General features: G+C 38.9%; 1 protein-coding gene across 4 annotated transcripts in view; it reads left to right on the top strand.

Annotated features, from left to right (window-relative positions):
• Nucleotides 1–20,927, top strand: part of EGFL6 (EGF like domain multiple 6) — a 47,719-nt gene extending 26,792 nt beyond the window's left edge. For 2 of the 4 annotated variants that reach the window (XM_071812883.1, XM_071812875.1), the window contains 5 exons: nucleotides 3,758–4,069; nucleotides 15,407–15,511; nucleotides 17,406–17,492; nucleotides 18,864–19,129; nucleotides 20,284–20,927. In XM_071812883.1, the coding sequence (XP_071668984.1) occupies nucleotides 3,758–4,069; nucleotides 15,407–15,511; nucleotides 17,406–17,492; nucleotides 18,864–19,129; nucleotides 20,284–20,379 (866 nt within the window). In that variant the 3' untranslated portion in view covers nucleotides 20,380–20,927. The remainder of the gene's footprint in view (nucleotides 1–3,757; nucleotides 4,070–15,406; nucleotides 15,512–17,405; nucleotides 17,493–18,863; nucleotides 19,130–20,283) is intronic. The other 2 variants (XM_065847558.2, XM_065847567.2) reach the window with 2 other exon arrangements.
• Nucleotides 20,928–21,361: the final 434 nt, after the last annotated feature.

Here is a 21,361-nt window from a genome sequence, read left to right as displayed (position 1 = left end):
TATTGCTGAGTGCAAAGTGCAAAGGTGGAAGCAGCATGATGCTCTGTTGGAGTGCAGAGCGAACCATCTCCTGTCGTTCAGAGTCCCAGCCAGCACTGGCTGTGGTCACAGGACTTGTGGGCAGAAAACAAATCTGTCTCTTTCCTGTATCATCCCCAGGATATTTCCCTTTACACAATGCCGTACAGAGACAAGGGGTTGGCATCTGCTCTCTCTATATTTTTTCCAACTCAACATTCACAACTTGATTAATTAGACATCCTACATCAAATCATTTCTGTGGTTTTATAATCTTGCACAGCAACTGATGACTGAAAAGATTTACTGTTAGCCTGCAGCCACTATTTGCCTTTTTTTGCACCTTTTGCTTTAATTCTTTCTAGTTCAAATAATATACTTTCAAGAATCAAGATATTTTCATACTAGGGCAATAAACACAAACTGTGTAAGAGCAGGAGATGTTAATCTACATGCTTCCTGATGGAAGGTGTATAAAGAAGAGCTGGGAGGAAACGCATTAAATTTATTTTCACTTTCTTAAATTCCCTATGCAGTCACAGGGAGAGATAAATGCACAAATGTTTGTGAGCAACACCTGCGTGTTTATAGAAATGCCTTGGAGCAGAGGCTCCCGAAAAATCACACCCTCAGTGGTAGCACCCCAGATTGTCATAGAAGGTGAGCTGTTCATTCAGGCAAGTCCACAGGCAGTGGATTCAACAGAACAGACTGAGTTTAAGGTCGTCCATCCTTACACAGGATTATTCCTCCTGTGATTTACAGGTAGCCATAAAAACCCCTAAATTCACACCTCAGGCTACTCTAAAGCTGAATGCAGATTAGAAGGATAGTAGTGATATATCCTAAAATATGCTTGGTCCCTCTTTGCCCCCATTAAGTGTGCAGATTTTCATATTGCAGCAGCAAACTGGAGTCTCCAAGAAACTGGGGATTTATACACTTTCATTTTCCTATTTGTCATTCCTGTCAGTTGATTTTCTGCACTGCTTAGTTTCTCACATACAAGGAGATTGGTTTTCTGACACCACAGAGTTTATTATGTTGAGCTGTAAGGATTTTTCATTTCACTAGGAAGACTTCAAAGCAGCAACTAAAAGCAGATGTTCAGGTTTGCTGAGCAGTCACTGCTGGCTTGAAAATCTCCATAGGCTCTTTATTAACAGCCTGAAGTTTCTTGTTACTGATTATCAAGAGGAAATTTGTTTGGAATGAAGCTTTCCTGGTAATTTTTATTGCTGCATTCTGATTTTAGACCCAGAGAACCTTACGTCCTTCATTTTATCACTCTCCAGAGGACAGGTTCACTTAGTGGAGTATTAGTAAAGATTTTACTTGCAAGTATCTGACAAGCAAGACTACAAGTTTTATCCAAAGGAGACAAAAAATCCAAATCCTGAATTTTTATTTATTTTTTATTGGCATCCATTTACTTTATACCTCCAACTGCAGCCTCAGAAAATCTGAATGCTCCAGTGAGCACAGCAAGAGAGTCTGATTTTGTTCCTGGGATACTAAATAGCATGTAATTGCGTTTGCTGTGTTGTAAATAAAATGTGATGAATTCACACTGTTATATTTTCCAGGAGTTAATATAAATTCAGGGAGCTTTCCCGTTTTCCTACTAGACCACGGTTCTCTTTTATTAACTGGTGTTTTTTCTTGTGTTATGTTTATATAAAAAACCCAAACATTAAAAAGATTACCCAAGATTACAAGTCCAGCCCATCTGTCCCAAAATTCTACTGTAAAGTTTTTGTTATTGCTAAGTGAGGAGCAAAATAAGAATATCTTCTTGCCCTCATAATTCCAATCACTAGACAGCAGAAGCAGAGGGAAATAAAAATAGCTGGCTTCCCCTACCATCTGTAATCCAAACACTGTAGGCGGTGCAGCATCAATACTAAATGAGAATCAAAGATGGGAAGCAGTATGTAAGGTTATTCTGACCCATTGATGGAAGCAGTCTCTATCTATGGAAGAGCGTCTGTACAGCACACTGGAACTGCTCAGCTCTCGTTATTTCCTAGGTACTTCACATAAAGGACTCAAACTCCAGAAGGCTGTCAGTAGCTTATGACATGGTTTCACTATCCTGCTTACCAGTCCTTCTTCCTCACCCACTCAGATTCAGGCTGTGGCCAACACTAGAGGGCTGAGTATATATTACAATTGCATACCGGCTCATCACGTCATAGCAGTTATGAAATCCTGAGTTGCTTCAAAAGTCTCATTGTTTCAAACCTCAAAGACTTTTTCCATGGATTTAAACCCCAAGGACACTCTCTTCCTCAGTAGATTTGCTACTGTGACAGGTAGGGACTTGCTTAACTCTAGTGGAATCCTTATGGTGCGATAGGATCATCTCATGAACTAGAACTCCTCAGATTTATGTCTTCTCTAAAACTTGCATATTTGTCACACAAACCCTTCCAGTCCTAGTTTTGGCACAGTGGTGTTCCCCGACTGGTGCTGAGCTGCAACTGATATTGCTGATAAAAAGCAACACCTGCAGTATTGCCATAATTTTCCTCTGAATTTGCTTTGTACTGTAAACATACATTGAACAAATGGATCTGAAGTAGTCCTGGATTTAACCCTCAGTTATGATTTGGCCATCAGCATGAAGAGCCATCAGTCTTGGTCAGATGACAGAAGATTAAACTGGAAGGGACTAAAAAAGATCAGTTAGTCTGCTCTTTTGCTCTGAGGCAGATAATATCCAGCATATTATGACAGATGGTCGCTTAACAACTTTTTAAAACTTCTAGTGATACAGTTCAAATAATCTAAGTGGCTTGCTCCTGTGTTTTACTACCCTATAGCAAGGATAGTAAGCAAGTTTTTCATAATACATAACTAAAAACTCCCCTTGTTTCATGTAAACTTATAATTTTCCTATCTTAAGAGAACATAGAAAACAGCTGGTCAACGTACTGTCTCAAAGGAGCCCTTTGTGCTGCTACTGGGTCCCTTGGCTGGTGGAAAATCAATTCTGCATGCCCACATCTCTAGAAATGCATCTTTGAATAGATTCCTATGAAAACTGTCCCTCATTCGAGCATCCAAACATGGTTTGATGATTGTAGAGAGAGAAAAATTGAATTTTAAAGGAAATAAAAGGCTTGTGTCTTCAAATTCAATACATTACTAAGGAAAGCATGATTTGAAAATCTGAGCTCCCATGTAAAGGTAAAATTGTCCGCTTACCAATTAATGTTTTGAAGTTTTTCCCTGGATATAGAGGATATTTGACTACATTATACTTCATAATGGGGAAAACCCCAAATACAGATTATTTTCTTTTGGTTTACAGATTTGAACAATCTCAATTGACTTTTCCCCCCCCTCTTAAATTTTTCACTTCTGGCACCTTTGTGTTTCTGAGCAAAATCTAAAGTTGCGAGATACTACAAGGCTGGTTATCCTTTTAGTGTTTTGTAGCCAAGAAGAATCATAGAATAGTAAAAATCTCAGGAAATTTTACATTTATGTTCCAGTTCACCTCAGAATTTCAGGAAGATTTGGCATTCTCAGAGGGGTTGTTGGTACAACAGAGCTAAATATGTAACTAGTCGATGGGTATTCAGTTCTGTGCAGAGTCGAACTTACATCTCATAGTAGAGCATTTGGCTGTGTGAGTCTCTGGACATTGTAAAGGACATCACGATGCCTTTTATGAATGTTGTGATTGCTCAATGATTCCGTAGATGAATATTTAACATCTTCTTGGTTCTAGTCGTCCCTGAAAAGTCAGTGAAGGAAATTCCAAGGATCCCTGGAACAGCTAAGGACACAATTAAGAAACTTCTTGCACATAAAAACACTGTGAAAAAGCATGAAACAATCAAGAATGCGATCCCAGAAGTGGCTGTGACACCAGCTTCTGAGACCCACTTGCAGTTATTGGACTATGAAGGTGGTTTTGTCCTTGGTGGGAGCTACGCTGAGGAAAAGAAAGAAGAGGAGGCAGAAGAGTCAGATGAAGAGGACATGGAAGATTTTGAGAACCAGATTGACCATGAGCAAAGCCTTAGAGGAGATGTCTTTTGTAAGTTTCTTCTTTTTTTTCTTTTTTTTTTTAAATCTGGTTTCAATGTAAATATGTATATGAACACTAACAGAATTGTCATGAAATATTACAGGTGTTTTATCAGAATTTACTTGTATAGAATGTAAAACAACCTAACACACCTACTGGTGAGGCTAAAGGTACCAAACCTCCCTTTTAGGAAGTCAGTGTGTGCAGAGAGGGAGTGCATCCTCCTGATGGCCGCTCTGCAGGCTGGGATTTCAGAGCAGCTTGGACATAGCACACACCTTCTCCCCATTTTCTTCACAGAGCCCCAGTGAAACAGGATACTGAGCTGTTTCGTTACGAGTAAGACAGTAATCAGCTTTGATTCGTGACAGACATATTCGTCATCCTAAGTAGTGTCTGTTGTTCAGAGGAAAAATATAGACTTCGGTGTCTTTGGGTTTCAACTAATATAGATCATATCATAGGCACCACTGCTGTTCATGTCATTCCCAACAGAAAAATAATGACATAAATCACAGAGGGGAGGTTTTATCCCTTTTGTTTAAATGTGAGAGCTTATCTGAATGGACAGTCTCAAATTTAAAACATTTGATGATATTTGAGCAAGTATCTTGCTTAATATCTGACACTAGACATTTATCAGGAAGATTGACATAGGTTTCCTCAGTCTGCTTTCAGGTGTTTCCTTCCAACTATTACCTTGTATGCTGTGCAATTCTTGCTGTGGTCTTTAGGTTTTCAATGCGTTTTAATTATTTTTTAATATATCTGGCTCAGTCAAACATTCTTCAAGACAGTGGGACAGACATGGCATACGAAAAATGCATCCTGCTAATAGTTTATTCATTATACTTTCTCTTTTCCAAAGTATAGAAAAATAATAAATACTGTCCCACAGTAATTAAAATTATCCATCATATTTCATAGTGACAAAAATGAGCCAAAATTAAGTTTAAGTTAGGATTCAAATATTGCTATTTGCTTTGAAAGGTCATGTTTTTTTAAGGGAAGATCATTTTAAAGTCTTCTGGAAAAAAATGGTTGGTAATATTGCTACTGTAAGAAAGCCAAGAAAAAATGTGATAATTCACCTAAATACATTTGAGAATACAAGCTTTGTTGCCCGAGGCACTCTTCTTCTAAAATTGCCTTTTTTGTGGTAATTGGCCTGTTTCAATTCAGGTGAAGGATATAGACCAATATTGCTTCCCCAAATTATGCTAGAGAGCTGATAAACAGAATGAAGTCAGGTCTTTGGTCACGAACCTCCCCGTCTTCCTGCAAATATTAACAGTGAGTGCTTACGGCACATTTCAAGTTTGCTGACAATGCCAAACTGGGGAGAGCAACCCATACACTGAAGAGCTGTGTTGCTATCAATAAGAACCTGGCCAGCCTGAGAAATGGGCTGACAGGAACATTCTGAAGCTCAACAAAAGCAAATGCAAAGGGAGAAAAAAACCTCATGCAACATTACAGACAGGGAATGAGTGCTTAGGAAGAAGTTTTGCAGAGAAAGGGAATGTGTTCTTCCCCTCTATTTGACAGTTGTGAGACCACATCCGAGGTGCCGTATCCACTTTTGGGCTCCCCATTACAAGACAGATGTGGACATATTGGCATTAGTCTAGCAGTGCTCCACCAAAGTCAGGAGCCTGGAGAATGTGGCATGTGAGGAGAGGCTGAGAGTAACTTCAGAGAGAAGGTTAAGGGGAGATCTTATAGCTGTCTTCAAGTACCTAATGGGAGGATATAGGGAACGCACAGCCAAACTCTTTTTGAAAATAAAGCGACAGGACAAGATGTAATGGACACAGGTTGGAACAAAAGAAATTCGTATTAGATATAGGGAAAATAATAATTCACCATGAAAGTAACCAAAAATAGATGCAAGTGTGCAGAGTGATTGCAAAATATCCATCCTTGGAGATATTCATGACTGAGCTGAGACTTGACCAGCGTCCTCATTAGGAACTTAGACAAGGTGACCTATGGATGTCTCTTCCAACCTACAAAATTATGTGATTCATTCTATACTTACAACTGAGCTTTTCAAAACAGTTTAGACAATAATGGTATCCAGTGTGTATAGACCTGCATTCTAGAAGACACTTAGATACCTCTCTGGTACTGTAAGCACATCAGTTCACAATTCAGAAATCAGTGATATTTAAAAAATACCAAAACAGCTGCCACCTGGCCACATGCAAAAATGCATTTCTGCATGTCAGCTTTTAACTGGACCAAATGGTGACATTACTCAGGATTGACATGCCACTTCAAACTCTTCCTCAGGGTGGTATTACCAAAGTGAGGGAAGGAGAAAGGAGCTCTCTCTAACGTGGAGGGTATTGAGAGCCCTCTTTAGACCTTATAATGGTCACAGGTAGGAGGCAAGGTGACATACAGGGCAATATAAGAAGACAACAGCAAGATAGGTAAAAAGAAGGGAAAGGGAAAGGGAAAGGAAAAGGAAAAGGAAAAGGAAAAGGGAAAGGAAAAGGAAAAGGAAAAGGAAAAGGAAAAGGAAAAGGAAAAGGAAAAGGAAAAGGAAAAGGAAAAGGAAAAAAAGGAGAAAAAGAGAAAAAAAAAAGACAGGACAAAACCAACAAACAACAACAGCCAGAGCAAAGGATGTTCGTGTTTCCATTTGATAAACTGGGAAGCTCACCTGGCATGCAGGAGATTCCCCCCTAATTCAAAATCTATGTTGCACAGATGGCAAGGACTTCAACCCACCTTACCTTCTGAAATGACTGTCCTAACTTCCAGGCTATATTCAATCTCTTTGCTTTTTGTGAAAAGTTTCTGGCTAATGGTGCTATGCCTTCAAAGTTGAAGATCAGGAATGTATCCAGGGGTGTTTTGAATGTATCCAGAGAAGGAGACTACACAACCTCTCTGGGCAGCCTGTTCCAGTGTTCTGGCACCCTCAGAATAAACAGGTTTCTTCTCATATTCAGATGGAACCTCCTGTGCTTCAATCTGTGCCTGTTGCCCCTAATCCTACCCTTGGGCACCACTGAAAGGAGTCTGGTCCCATCCTCTTGACACCTACCCTTGAGATATTTATAAACATTGATGAGATCCCCTCTCAGCCTTCTCTTCTCCAGGCTGAACAGACCCATCTCTCTCAGTCTTTCCTCATAAGAAAAATGCTCCAGACTCCTAATCATCTTTGTGGCTCTCTGCTGGACTTCCTCCAGTAATTCCATGTGCTTTTTAAACTGGGGAGCCCAGCCTTTACTCCTCACAAACTTATGCAGCTTTCTATCCATCTTCTAATGATCTCTTCATAAAACACTTACCTAAAAGAGGCAACAGGGGCAGGAGCTGAGGTCGAATTGTGGTTGAAGATTTCACTTGATGTCAAGTTACACTTGTGGTTCAGCCAAGTGCATTTGAGAGTCTCAGACAAAGAATTAATTTACTTGCCTCCATTCTCTCACAACAAGCAATAAAACCCAGGTCTTCTGATGGCCAATCTCATTCTTTTATGATTAGGGAATTCTGTTTTACACACATTTCCACTAAAATACTGTCCTAAAGAAGGCCACAGCTCTTCCCAGTCAAGCTAATTCATCCAAAACTGGCCATAATTTTGCAGGAAGTATGGAGAAAATGATCAGAAGACAGCTGCAATGTATATGGCTACTTTTGTTAAGGCTAGCTTCTCAGGTACTCAAGCTTCTTCGTGAAGGTAAGTTGATGGGGAGCTTGCATGTGCCAAGGGAATGGTGTGAATTGACCCACACTCGTAGTACCAGATATGTTCAGCTAAATGTAGTTAGATTGGCAAGGATTCTAAAAGATTGACAAATTAACTGCAAAATGCTAGTGGTACCTGAAGGGATATTTATCCTTAGCAAGAATGTGCTTCCTCATAGTTGTGACATCTGTAGGGGCAAGGGCTCTTCTTTCCAGACAGTATTGCAAGAACATTGTTGGCCTAGGACTTCTAGGAGCATAGTCTGAAAAGGTTCTGTTAATATCTACCATAAATAATTAATTATTTTGAAATAATACTGTTATTAATTTTAGATACATTTATTTACATTTCTGTGCCATAAAAGACTGTGAGCTTTTCTTCTTCCTCAATTGTGAGGCAAGGTAGAGTGTTAGAAAAAAAATAATCGTCCAAGTCTGTCTTCCTATCCCTTTCTACCTTTCTGGCATGGATGGAGGGATGGATGGAGGGAACTTGCTCAGACATCTCAACAGGTTTCTTCTGTAACCTGCTTGGACAGGTCAGGAAGAAATTACCACAAATAGTGCCTCTAGGGTAGGGTCACCATCTTTTTGGGTTAAAAGGACACAGGGCTCTGATCTCTGTGCCTGGTGATACAAGAGGAACATGCTCTCCTATACTGGGCTACATAGCCTGATGGAACTGCAAAGAGTGGATCATATCACTTTCCTGTTGAGTACTCGGTGCTACACTACTTGGAATGGATTCCCTTCCAAGATTTCAGTTCGAGTGAGGACACACAGGGAAAATCCCTTGTCCATAGGAAAAGCCAAGTCAAAATAATATACAAAATAATTTTATCGTGATGTTTGACTAGTTTCTTTTTCAAGGACTTTCTCAACCAAACCAGGACATTTGAACACCACGTGCCTGGGCAACACAGAGACTACCTGTCTCTACAATATTATCACTACAACTGACAGCAATGACTATATTATTGCTTGAAAATATTATGTCACTGTGGTTTATCTGTATTTTTGCCTATAGTGCCTTTGTTCCAATCACATTTGGCTGGAATTTACCATTATTAATATAAGAGATTTATATACTGAACGGAAGAGAGTTTTTATTTTGCCAGGGAATGCTGGCAAAAAGTTGGTGTGCTTCTTTATGCAGGGAAACTGCAGGGTGTTTCAAAAAGATCAACACAACTTCCAAGAATTTTTATTTCAATTTGGGTCCATCTTTTTGAAACACCCTGTGGTGTACTCAGGATGTAGACTCATTAAATATGGAAACTCTGTATTATTTATGGCTTTCCTGTTTTATACCAGCTATAAATAGGATTTAAGACATTGTACCATTTGCATTTTTCTCTCAGGCTGGGTTGCATATGTTAACTGTGTTTCCTTCCCTTTCAAATTTCCACACACTATATTTAATCCTTGTTATTATAAAAATTCAGTCATGATTTAGGCACTTAATTGCTTGAACGTTCGGCTTTAAAAAACACTTTCAATTTTAATGATATTGAATGATCCTTTGGAGTACATGATTAGCTCAAATTTACAGCTTCTAAACTTACACATTTTTTTTTTCTCCTCTGCTGATGTCTATTCAGCAGTGATTCCTTTACTACACTATTAAGTTCCTCCATATAATCCCCTCAAGTATTTGCATTGCATCTGCCTTTTGTATTATTAATACTGGTATTAATATTAATATTAATATTAATATTAACGCTAATGCTAATATTAATATTGGTATTGTTTGTCTTCCAGGAAGAGTAGTTAATTCAGAAAAATTGATAGGTCACACTTTTCAGAGATCTTAATTATTTTCTTTATTTATGCATTCTTTTATCATAGTAGTTTTACCACAGAATAAATATATAGGGAGCTACAGAAATATACTGTAGAGAAAAAGGAATTATTATATGATGATTGAAATAATTAAAATAGGCCAGCTATAAAAATACAGAACATTCATGAAAACTTCTACTCGCAGGTTTTTATAAAAACACAATAGTTATATCTAGCAAAGTGAAGCCCCCAGCATTTAAGAAATGTCAAAATTAAGGTCATCTGTGTAAACTTAAGTTTTTCTTCTTATGTTTTTATACCTTATGATATAGTCTGTAGTGACTTTAAGTGACTATTTTTCATGGGATCCTCTTCTTTTTCAGCGTAAAGGAAGGACCAGTCCTGTGTAGAAGGTGCAGTTTAAGAAATAGGACTCTGTGCTATTGATTGCCAAAATTGCAGATGTATAGAAAATGAGAGTAAAATGAAGTTTTGGAAAGCTCCTTACTGTGTGAAAAATGTCATTTCTGTACATAGAAGAAGATACAGAGAGGTGGACCAAAGCGTTTAGTTATATAAGCAATGACTGTACAGATCCCACACTCAAGCTGGAGATGAACTTATAATGCACAACCTTAATTCTGTCATTTCAGTGCTTTTCTTGTACCATTTGTAATACAGAATGATATTGCCAATTGCAACTAAGTTCCATATTCTCTGTACTTTATTGCAGTTATTTCTTGATCACATGTCCACGTTCCAAACACGCATTGGCTGATTGGGTATTGTCCATGTTCAGGTCTTGTTATTCTAGAATTACCTCACTCTCATAACGGGTATTGTTTTTCAGCCTTCGTGCCGGCCTTGGAGTTGCTTTGTCTAGTTCAGAAATAAATCTCTATCTAACAGAAACCCATCCACACAACAACCTTAAGAAAATCCCTTAAATCTCCCACACTTTATGAGTTCATGAAACTCATACTGTACTTAAAACACTCCTGTAGTATCATGTAGTCAGCTAAACTGATTACACAGCCCCTTCCTTTGATAGCACCAAGAGTGACAGAGGTTTTGGTCTTCTGGTTTATTTGGCAATACTGAAAATGGAACGTTTCCCTTATGGGTTCTAGGCTCTTAATTCTGAACAAGAGCATACTCAGTTAATCAGGACGTTTGCTCCTAATCTTATTGTTTTCTTATAAATAGAGCACTGCGTGAGTGAATAATGCTCAGACCACAGCTATAGATGAAAGGCCCAAAGACGTCAGGCATCTGGTGAATGTAATTCTTTCTGAAGAGGATGTGGTAGCAGAGATGCAGCAGATTCCTTTCAGTCCAACATAACAACATGTTGGACTGTGTATAAGAAGCTCATTCTCATTTTACTACCTCCTACATTCTGTTTGTTTTTTTTTTTTTTTTTACAGTGGCCGCTCTAGTTTTCTGGTTAGTTTGTTGGGGTTTTTTTAATGGGCTTTGAACATCAGAGAGCAGTGTTAGAAAGACAGCAAGTACCACTTTTGTGAGAGTTCCCACATGCTGCAGTTTCAGGCACTTCAGTATTCTGTGTGTTAGATTTACCAACAGTGAGTTACTTTTCCAAAATTTTGTGTTATTTTTACATTTAGACTAACTAGACTACCTAGGCAAAACCAGGCATAGGCATCTACCAGGGCACAGAAAAATCAAACAGCCAGAACCAGAAATAAAAACATACCCCATTGCCCACAACTAACACACTTAAATGCATGGGTGCTTCTATTCCGCTCTATATTTGTTCTTCCAATATAGCTGCCTCAGCAAGAGCTCAGTGTGATACTACAGATGATTTATAAGAAATACAGTCCCACTAACAGGAAAAAAAAAAATTAAAGCTTTAAGGGTAGCTTATGCCTTCCTGCAGACAAATAGAAAATTACTTCCAAGCTATAAGCCAAGGCATATTTTTTTCAGAAAAAAAAATGTCATTTCCAAATGCACTGTAAGGAATTTTATATACAGCAGTTGGCAAAGCAGAGAGGTGAAACCAAGTGCACATAATGGAAAATCTATCAGTTTTCAGTAAGCTCCTTTAGCCCCAGGTTCATTTACCAGTCGCTTACCAGTGCTTTTGTACTGTTTCTGAAAAGTGCCCATTAAACGGTGCTCCACAGACCTATTCTACTGACCTTCTGCTTGTTGGGTTTGGGGTTTCGACTTCTGGGTTTGTTTGGTTGGTTGGTGGTTGTTATTGTTGGTTTTTGTGGGTTTATTATTTTTTATTTTGAACCCTTTCATATTGCAGCTTTGTCCAAGCAGTGCTTTTCCAGATGAGCTCCTGAAGCTTCCTATTGCTTTTGTGATCTCCTTGCCCCTTATTTGACTCACAGACTGACCTGAGGGTCTGTTTACAAGGTACTTTTCAGGCAGAGCTGAGCTCACTGCAATTGTGCTCCAAACAAGCTGGGTGCAAGCCAGCTCCAAACCAGAAGTCATGGAGTCGGGAGTTGGTGCTACTGGCAGACCAGAGCTGACAAACCTGTTTGACAGGCAGACAGAGCTGATGTCTGCCTGTACCTCCAGGAGGATGCAACGGTGCACTGTACAAAAGGATATGCTTAAACCTAACCATCTCTTTTTCTGTATCTTGAAGTGGCATTCTTTTTCCTTTCTTTACTAAAGGTCACCTGTGAGAGGAGGTGACTGGGAGGTGGCTCTCAAACCTTCGCTATTTTGTCATGTTCAGTGCACCCTGGAAGCCTGGAGTTTTTAAAGTGGAATTCTAGTTTCATGTATAAATTCCTTTCTAAATCCCCTCATGGCACTCTGTTTAGACATGTTTATACTAGGACAATGTCTCAATTTTTCTTTTCAGCACTACTTTCTCATTTTCTGAAGTTATGGCTAAGAGGTGTTTCCATAATTGTAGTCATCTTCAGTAGTTTCAGAGTTGCTTTATGTGAGTTCTATTATTTTTTATAGAAGTACTTTCAGCCAGATAGAGCTGTCTGGGGCTGTTCCATTTTGCAGAAAGTCTCTTTCCTTGCTGCAGTTCTTCATATGTAGTACAACTGACAAACAACATCTAACATGGCTCAGAAGGATTCCCTCTCCTCAGATTAGGGGCAATACTCGGATATACATCACAGACAGCAACACTGAATTTCTTCCAGATGCAAGAACCCATGTCATCAACAAGGTGGCTGTTCTCAGGACCAGAACATCAACAATTTACTTATGCTCAGATCATCACAGACATTCATAGACATGATTCCTACGCACACTGGTGGTAGTTAGTTACATAGGTACCTCTGAAGACCTGGGAATTAGTTCTCTGTACCACTAATTCCTGCTCATAAGATCAACCCATCTTACCTCATAAGAGTATCATGATGATATCAATAGTTAGGAACGTGTGGCACCAAGATACAAAGGGGTTTATGTGTAGAGATTATATAGTAGCTAGTGCTGCAGTTAAGTATAGTAGGTGGGTGAGCACCAGCAGTGCAGAAAGAAGGGGCAGACTTTGCTGTGCCTGTTGTGGGACATATGTGAGCTTTTGTTGGTGAGAATATGTTCTTAGGGAACATAAGATGAGACCTGCCTTTCTGCAAGCACCACCTGACAGCAGAAGAGCTGACAAGAGCAATCCTGACTCCTGCCTTGTACTTAGGAGGAGGATCCTGGCTACGTCCAGTGATGGTCTGATGCAAAATGTAGGCACATTCCAAGAAGTAAGGTTTTTTGGAAACCTTCTGCAAGCTGAAGCTTAGTCTCATAACATGCTGGTGATATCTTCCAGTAAGTGGAGAACCTGAGTCTAATGAAAACAAAAATAGATTTGGATACAAAATTTGGCTCTTTTTGTGCATATGACAGTTCTTCACTTGAAGCATCTGCAGCACACAGGCACACCTGCATATATATCCCTCAAGTGAATTCAAGTGTAATTCAATAACTCAGTAAATAAATCATTCTGGCAGCTGTTGTCTTTTGTTAAATCACTCCACTCTTTCCAGAATTGATCATATTTTAATAGCCCTCTTCATTTTGGCAAGGGTTTTCATAGCCTGAGCCTCTTTCACTAAGTATGAGGCCAATTTTATGGCATGACACTAAACCTAAACACCTACTCTCGATGTGCCTGTTTCTAAATGTGTAAATTTAGACATATATTAATTTTGAGAAAGACGTATTAATCCTTGCCTTAAGTAAGAATATTTTCCAGGTGATTTAAGCCATGGTCTGGGTGAGGGGAAGGCTGTAAGGGCAACAAGAGAGGACACGCTCCTGGCAACTCATCAGAAAGCTCAGAAGATTGCAGCAGTCTCCTTTCTCAGCACAATTCAGCACCTCTGGAAGTGCCTTCAGGGCCTCTTCGTTAGTGTGTGTTTTCTCTGGTGTACATACAGAGCAATTTTTGACAGATTTGAAGAAGAAAGGTTAAGGAGATGTCACAGTCTTTATGGTGCGAGGAGGCTCAGGATTCCAGTGGGTTGTAAGCATATTCTTAAAATGGAATATGTACTTATGACTATGAATATGTTGGAGTATTTTGATGGCAAGCCCTAGCTCAGTGAACCCACTGGAACAAACTCCCCTCTGAACAAACGTGTGTGCATGTGGAAGTAATGGCTTTTAAAATATTTGGCATTTGTGACTTTCTAATGGCATGAATGATACAATGCCGAGTAGGGAAAAGTGATTTCCATTTCCACAGCTTCTGTCATCTGACAGTTGAGAAAGCCTGAGCCCTTCCTAGTGCTGCTGCCCATGTGGTGTGGCTGAAAAGTGAACTTTAGTCTGTCAGGCCTTCCACTAACACCTTCTGTAAGCAGTAATCCAAAGGATGCTCCCTCTTTCCTCCTCTAAAATGGCACATTTCAGCTCCTCCTGTTTTCATAGATGTGTACTTATATATCACAGGTAGCATCTGCATATGTCTTTGCAAAGGATAGAATCCTCTGCCAGTGAAAGCAGGTTTTGCCCTTATCTCATCTGTGATTAGTTACTTACACAGGCTCTGCACAAAGAAGTTGAGACTCTGACTTTTTTTAGTGAGTGCACTTCTCTATTAACCACTTAAAATACTACAAAAGAAGGTTGATCACAGAACTTTTAAAATACTTAGAGTATTTCAGAGTATTACTTAGAGTAAATAAGAGTTTGGAAGCTTCTATACTTTTGTAGGTCATCAGACAGGAAAGGTTTTGCATTGGTCTCTGAGGCTGCTGCTGAAAAAACAGTGTTTCTGAGTAACCTCCTTTAGGCCAATATCATAGATAATGCACCTAACATTCATTGGCTCTCCTGCTCTACTGACTCTTCCAGTTTGGCACAAAATGCATCAACCAATTTTAACAGGAGGAACTTGTTTGCGGGTTTCCACCAGGACCGGTTATCAAAACACCAGGCTGTGTTTGCCAGCTGTTGCAGGGAGAGTGAGGAAGAGGTAGGGCAGTTGCTGCACCTTCCCTTCCCAACAGACAGCAGAGCAGATTACCCATTTTTCAAGGCTGCTGTTGGCAAAGTGCTGCCAAGCCATTGAGTTGTCTTTGCTGTCTGGTAGAGTTCAGGTACTTTGATTATTAAAAGTTTTGTAGCAAGAAAGGAGATCATCATGTCAAAGAAAGATTGTGTTCAACATTTTATGACCTTGTGAATATTGTAGCTCTATTGCCCAGAGCTTAGAAGGCACAGTGCTGTGGAAAACAGCAATTTAAACAAAGTCTTAAAATCCAGAGTTAGTATTTAACTGGACTTAGAAATGTGAGTTTGGTAGTGGAGTGAAAAACACACATATTGAGTTATTTAAATAAATGATGCCAATTGATATAAAGGAATAAAGCTTTATTTTCTGTTCCCATCCTGGCTCAGCACTTGACAAGTTGTTTTCCCTAGTTCCCAAGGTGAAAGAAGCAGCTGCCTTCGGCCCTCTCCTGGCACAAAGGGAAATTCCAGTGTCAAGACCAGAGCAAGAAGGTAGATTATTTTTATTCTACAGTATTCATTTTCCTGTGTATTGTGTGTTTTCATGGCAACCTATATTAGCCAAGCCAGAACCAGTTTAGAATCCTTTAGCATAAAACAAAGGGAATTGGAGGTCAAACCATTCTGCCAGTTCCAATGTGAAAAGCTGGTTTTGTGCCCTTTTCAAAACATACTTTAACTGTTTATAAGCCATGTATAGAAAGTTCTGCCACATTGAAACTTGACTTGCAATTGAATTTCACTTGATTTATTTCATAGTCATGAAAAGATGAAGTCATTTCTAGTCTGTAAAATTAAATCATGTTAGAAGAGTGTTGCATAGCACACAACAATATACCCATGTCCTTCAATCATATTCTCTTGTTTTTTCTCCTGGGCCTCTGTCGGAAGTCAACAGGAGTTTCCCTTGAATAAAACAGAATAAATATTTACCCTGAATCTTGAATAGCTTGGCTATGAATTTATGTTAGCTCTCAATTCATCAGTGATTCCTGTGAGTATCAGAGCAAAATGATACTACCTGTTCTTTCTCACATTAAAAAAATATTGTCAAATCTGTCAGGGGACCATACAAGATCCAAGACTTGTCAGCTTATGTACACAACTTAAGCTTCTGCTATGTGTTAGGAAACTGCTTCACCCACTTTTAAATGGAAAACTCCACTGCCTGTTGGGAACTCTAATAGATTGCAGTGTAGCTCTGGTTAAAAGCAGATCAGTGGTCACTATCCCTCTCTTTCCTCGTGGGAAACAGTTTCTCTGTGGTGGAAAGAATAATGAAGCTGACTATAAGGAACTGCTTACGGGCATCACAGAAAAAAGGAGAACCCAAAAGGGGGGACTGAAAGATCATATTGAGCTGATGTATTTAGTGAGCAGCAGCATCCTCCTGGGGAGTTACCAGCCAAATGGGAAGGGGCTGAAATGCTGGGACTGGCTGTAGCTGAGATTACTTTCAGGACAAGGTGGGTTTCACTCAAAAAAAATCCACAAATGCTTACAAATCTTCAAGAAAACTAAACATAACAAAATGGTCAGATGTTCTGGCTGACATTAAGGGAAACATACTGGGGGTTTTCCAATTCAGAAAGCATTAATCTCAAACAATAGATTTATAAAGTAAAGCTCTCTAGATGCCATGTACTGCACTTGCCTGTCTCATGATAAAATATGTTAAAAGAACCGGAAGGATGCTTCTTTCTGAGGAAATTCAGATGGCTGACATATTACTCTTAATCTGAGCTGTCATGCTTTGCATTGCACAGTGTTTCTTTCTTCGTGTGTGTAATGCTTTTTCACCTGTGTAGTCACAAAGGTTGTGGTGTGCTCTGGGTGTGCCCTTTTTCAGTGTCCTCTAAAGGTCAACTAATTTGGCCTATTCCCAGCTCCATGTAGTGTGAGTACGAAGTGCTGATGTAAAGGATTCCTCTCACGGGAAGCCAGCTTCTCTCCTTCAATGGACAGAACTGGAGCTTGAGCATCTCAGCTGATTACAATGACGGCAGCATAACAAATGGAAAGAGGAAAGCTCTAAAGTTGGCAGATCCCAAACCTGTTCAAAACTAACTGCTCCAACTATACCTGGCAATCAGGAGGCGCTCAGTATACAGAAGTCACAGCATATAAACTCCTGCAGATGGGAGATTGGTAGTAAAAAGACACAACAGACTTTACTGTGAGTTAAAGAAATAATTACTACATAAATGCTAATGTTTTACTTTTTCACAATTTAATCTAGGTCAACACTATCTGAACTCAGACTGTAGATAATTTTAGAATGACCTATACATTCATAACTGGGTGAATAAAGCGCAAATTATTTTTAACAGCATTTATGATACAGTGGTCCTCTTATCTCTGAGTCTCCGGTGCCATTTTTTTTCAGTTGATTGCAGCTTCAGTCGAGGGGTCTGTGACTGGAAACAAGACGCTGATGATGACTTTGATTGGAATCCTGCTGATCGAGACAGAGGTATTTAAATATGTGTCCTCTAGCTATGCTTTGATTTGATGGCTCACGCCCTTGAAAAAAAGGGGGACGGAGAGGAAAACAGAATCAAGAATTAGCTTTCCCATCAGTGGGTTATCTTTATAAAAGAAACAAGGAGGCAGAGAATACTGGGAGTGGAAATTGTTTATTTGAAATATCCAGTGCCAACTGGTAATCAGCAACATATTTCAACACAAATGAGTCAAAATATGAGAAAAATTATGAGAACATAACTGTTCAGTATGGCAAGGTACAAGGCAATGGAAACCTTATTAGTTACATGTTTTGTCTCTCCAAGACTGGTAGGGCATTTAACGACAAGTTGGCCATTTAGATGGATGTAGCAATGTAATCACTCACATGGCTTAAACAGCACCGTGATAGCTGCTAAGAAATCTCAAACTCTGCAAGACAAACTAGTGACAGAATTCCTCAGAAGGAGCCAAGGGCAGGGGTCTATTCAAGGACAACCGATAGCTGACCTGGTGCCAACAGCAGGCCTGCTAAATACTGAGAAAGAGCTCCACAAGTGCCATGTGTAACCGCTGTGCGGGTGTATATAAAAAGGTGTGGCTGAAGGAACTTGTTTGAAAAGATGCGTCTTCCCCTGTGACACAGGAAACATTGAAGAAGTTGCTGCAGCAGGGATTGGTGGATCCTGCAGACCCCGCAGGCCACTTTCTCCAGTTCCTGCACACACATTTCCTCCCTCTTCCCTCACAGTCTTTCCATCCCAGTCTTTCCTCACTATCCTTTCTCTCCTGCTCCATACGTTTCCTTTTCCCCAAGTCCCTTCTTTGTGCTGTCACTTCCAGGAAGACCTTAGCCTGACCTTACCTCATCTCCCCAAACTTACATCTGTTGATTATGATTTTATTTACAGAGCCAGATGTTTAATCCAGTTATCACTTTGTGTGTTTCTGTCATTTCATTAGTCCTCCAGTGTCTGGGAAATAAGGTATCAGTTCCTTCACAAGTTTGTCATCACTGCAGAGGACAGTGGTGAGAGTATTGAGCTCATTCAGCTACTGGAAATGGTCTGACCACAGAGGCACAGCAGCACATTTTATTGCTGTTGCATTTGAAAAATGGAGATGGTTTTGCCTTTGAAAGTTAGTGCAAGGAAGAGTGACTATAACTGCCAGTGAAATATGAACTCATCTCCTCTGTAAACTGTCTTCCAACAGTGCAAGCTTATTCCTTGCAAAGTACACTCCCTGCTGGTTTTCTTCAGCCTGATTTTAAATTATTCAAGTAACACAGCTTCCACATATTCTTAGTAAATATGTGTTCAATTTGCTAATAAATAACACAAGTCCACTAAGGATGTCTTTTCCTTTTTTATGTTACAAGGTGATGGGTACTACATGGCAGTTCCAGGTTTTGTGGGGCACAAGAATGATATGGGGCGTCTTAAACTTCTCCTCAGCGACCTCAAACCAAAGAGCAGCTACTGCTTGATTTTCAGTTATCGGCTTGCTGGCGAGAGAGTGGGAAAACTTCGAGTGTTCCTGACAGACAAAAAACCTTCTCCTGTCTGGGAGCAGAACAAAGGAAAAGATGAAAGGTGGAGAACGGGAAAAATAGAGATATTTCAGGGGACTGAAACAACCAACAGCGTAAGTATAACACAGTTCATGAGTCGACTACCATAACCAACACGACAGCTTAATTTCCTAATCCTCAAGTGTTTCACCAGCTGTTTTATAGGCATCGCTTACTGGCCATTGAAAGGCTTATCTGAAATAGGAAACAGGAGCACACATTTTAGGAGGCAGAAAAGTTATTATCTGGTTGTAATTTCAGAAGTGAATTACCCAAATTGGTTAGGACACTGATGCCAGTAATCCTGTCATTTTTTACAAAAACTGCATCAGATCATAAATTAACACAAGCAATCAAAACCTCTCCTTTATATCTTGTGCAACAGAAGCATACCTCAGTGCCTGAAAAAATGAAAATTTTCCATTTCATAGGAGCAGATGCTCTCAAATCACACTAAACCAGACCATTAGAGCAAAAGGAAACATAATATATAATCAAATTTGGGCAATCACCTTAGAAGCAGGACATACTAGCCAATGGAGAACACTGTGCACTGATGTATGCCAGAAAACTGCCTCCATCAGGACTTCAGCAAGTTTATCCTTGAAATTCTAGGGCCTGGTTTTCATTTATGTGACTGAATGTTTTCAGTACTCTGTAAAGGCTTCTACTATATAATTGAATACTGTGAGTATAAATGAAATGCAAACCCATTTTAAGGTTCCTTGCACTGCTGGAATGACGTAGAAAATCCCTTACACAAACAAGAATCAGACTAAAATAAAAACCCAGAAATTCCATTCATAAAAATGAACCTACTCTCTACATATAGTATACATACTATACTATAGAGAGAAAATATATACAGTATATACACCCAAAACCTAAGGATCCAAATAGATTGAAAATGAGCAGTTGTAATATCTTCAAGAAATGAAGTGCACTAACATCATATATTATGATAAAACTACATTATTATAATAGGATTTAACTCAATTTGTGATTTCTTTCTAAAAAGTAATAAGTAATCTTATTAAAGGAATCAATTTGATTTTGAGTTCAAATAACACATGGAAAACAGAAAAACTGTGAAGGTTTAAGTCATTAAGTCCTGTATTGTGATAAAATGTTCCTCAGAGATAGCATTATAACTAATTAGCGTTAAGAGTTGCTAAATGGTTAGATAAACTACATTTTCACTGTTAATACATCTCTTTTCTTATGACAGGTGACCTTTGAATCAGAACGTGGAAAGGGCAAAACTGGAGAAATTGGAGTGGACAATGTGATACTGATTTCTGGTCTATGCCCAGAAGATACCTGATAATGGATATTTGAGTATACTAGACTTAATCCTATTTTTAACATTTGCCTTACTGGTATTCTATTTTTGTATCATTTTCTTTATTAAAAAACAAAAACAAATCAAACAAACAAATAAAATGTAAAAAGTATGCCTTGAACTTCATACAGCAATGGAAACAGGAAAACTGACACGTGCAAGATGCAGAGTACACTTTTAAAATTGTCTATTCTAATACATTCCTTGATTATAGCACTACTGTATTTTATAATTCAAGGTCAGGTTTCTAAAGTATTATTTGTCTAGCTCTTTTACAAATTCTACACGCTTTTATTCCTTAAAGTTCTTTTCAAGGCTATTCTTAAGTCTCCTAGTTCATTTCTTTTACTCCACAAGAATGCAAAAGCAGTATTTAAGAGGATGTTACTACTTCTGACTAAGTGTGTAGATATTCAATCAATTCAGCAAGTAAGAAGAAAAGAGCTTTATTTCTTTCTTGATGGAGCTAAGCAAGTTGTGAGTCATGTCTTTGAGGAATATTTTCATTGCTAATAAAGTATGTAAAATACCTTGTTTGTCATCAGTGTCTTTGAGTCACACAAATAACTTTAAAAATGATCCCTTCATAGTTTTGTATGCATTTAATGTTTATCATTAACAGATGAAGTTACCAACTGGCACTAAATAAAAAGAACAAAAATAATGACCAGTTATTAGCACCTCACAAACTTCACATTATATAATGACCTTCAGGAAAAAGTTGGTTCCTGCTGGATCGCAGACCTGTTTTACCTCACGAAAGTGTGAATAAACAGTTTTCATTTTCCAGTAGACAATATATCCTAGTGGCCAAAAACAAGGCTCCTTCTTCCAGAAATGAGGAAAAAAAAAGAAAAAAAAAAAGAAAACAAACAAACAAAACCAAACCAAAAAAACCCAACCAACCAAACAAACAAACAAAACCAACAACTTTGTTGTTCCTTCATGTTCCTTCAAACTTCAG

Source organism: Patagioenas fasciata, chromosome 1 (assembly GCF_037038585.1).
Source record: "Patagioenas fasciata isolate bPatFas1 chromosome 1, bPatFas1.hap1, whole genome shotgun sequence".
Taxonomy (NCBI): domain Eukaryota; kingdom Metazoa; phylum Chordata; class Aves; order Columbiformes; family Columbidae; genus Patagioenas; species Patagioenas fasciata.
This window is presented reverse-complemented; position numbering and strand designations above follow the sequence as displayed.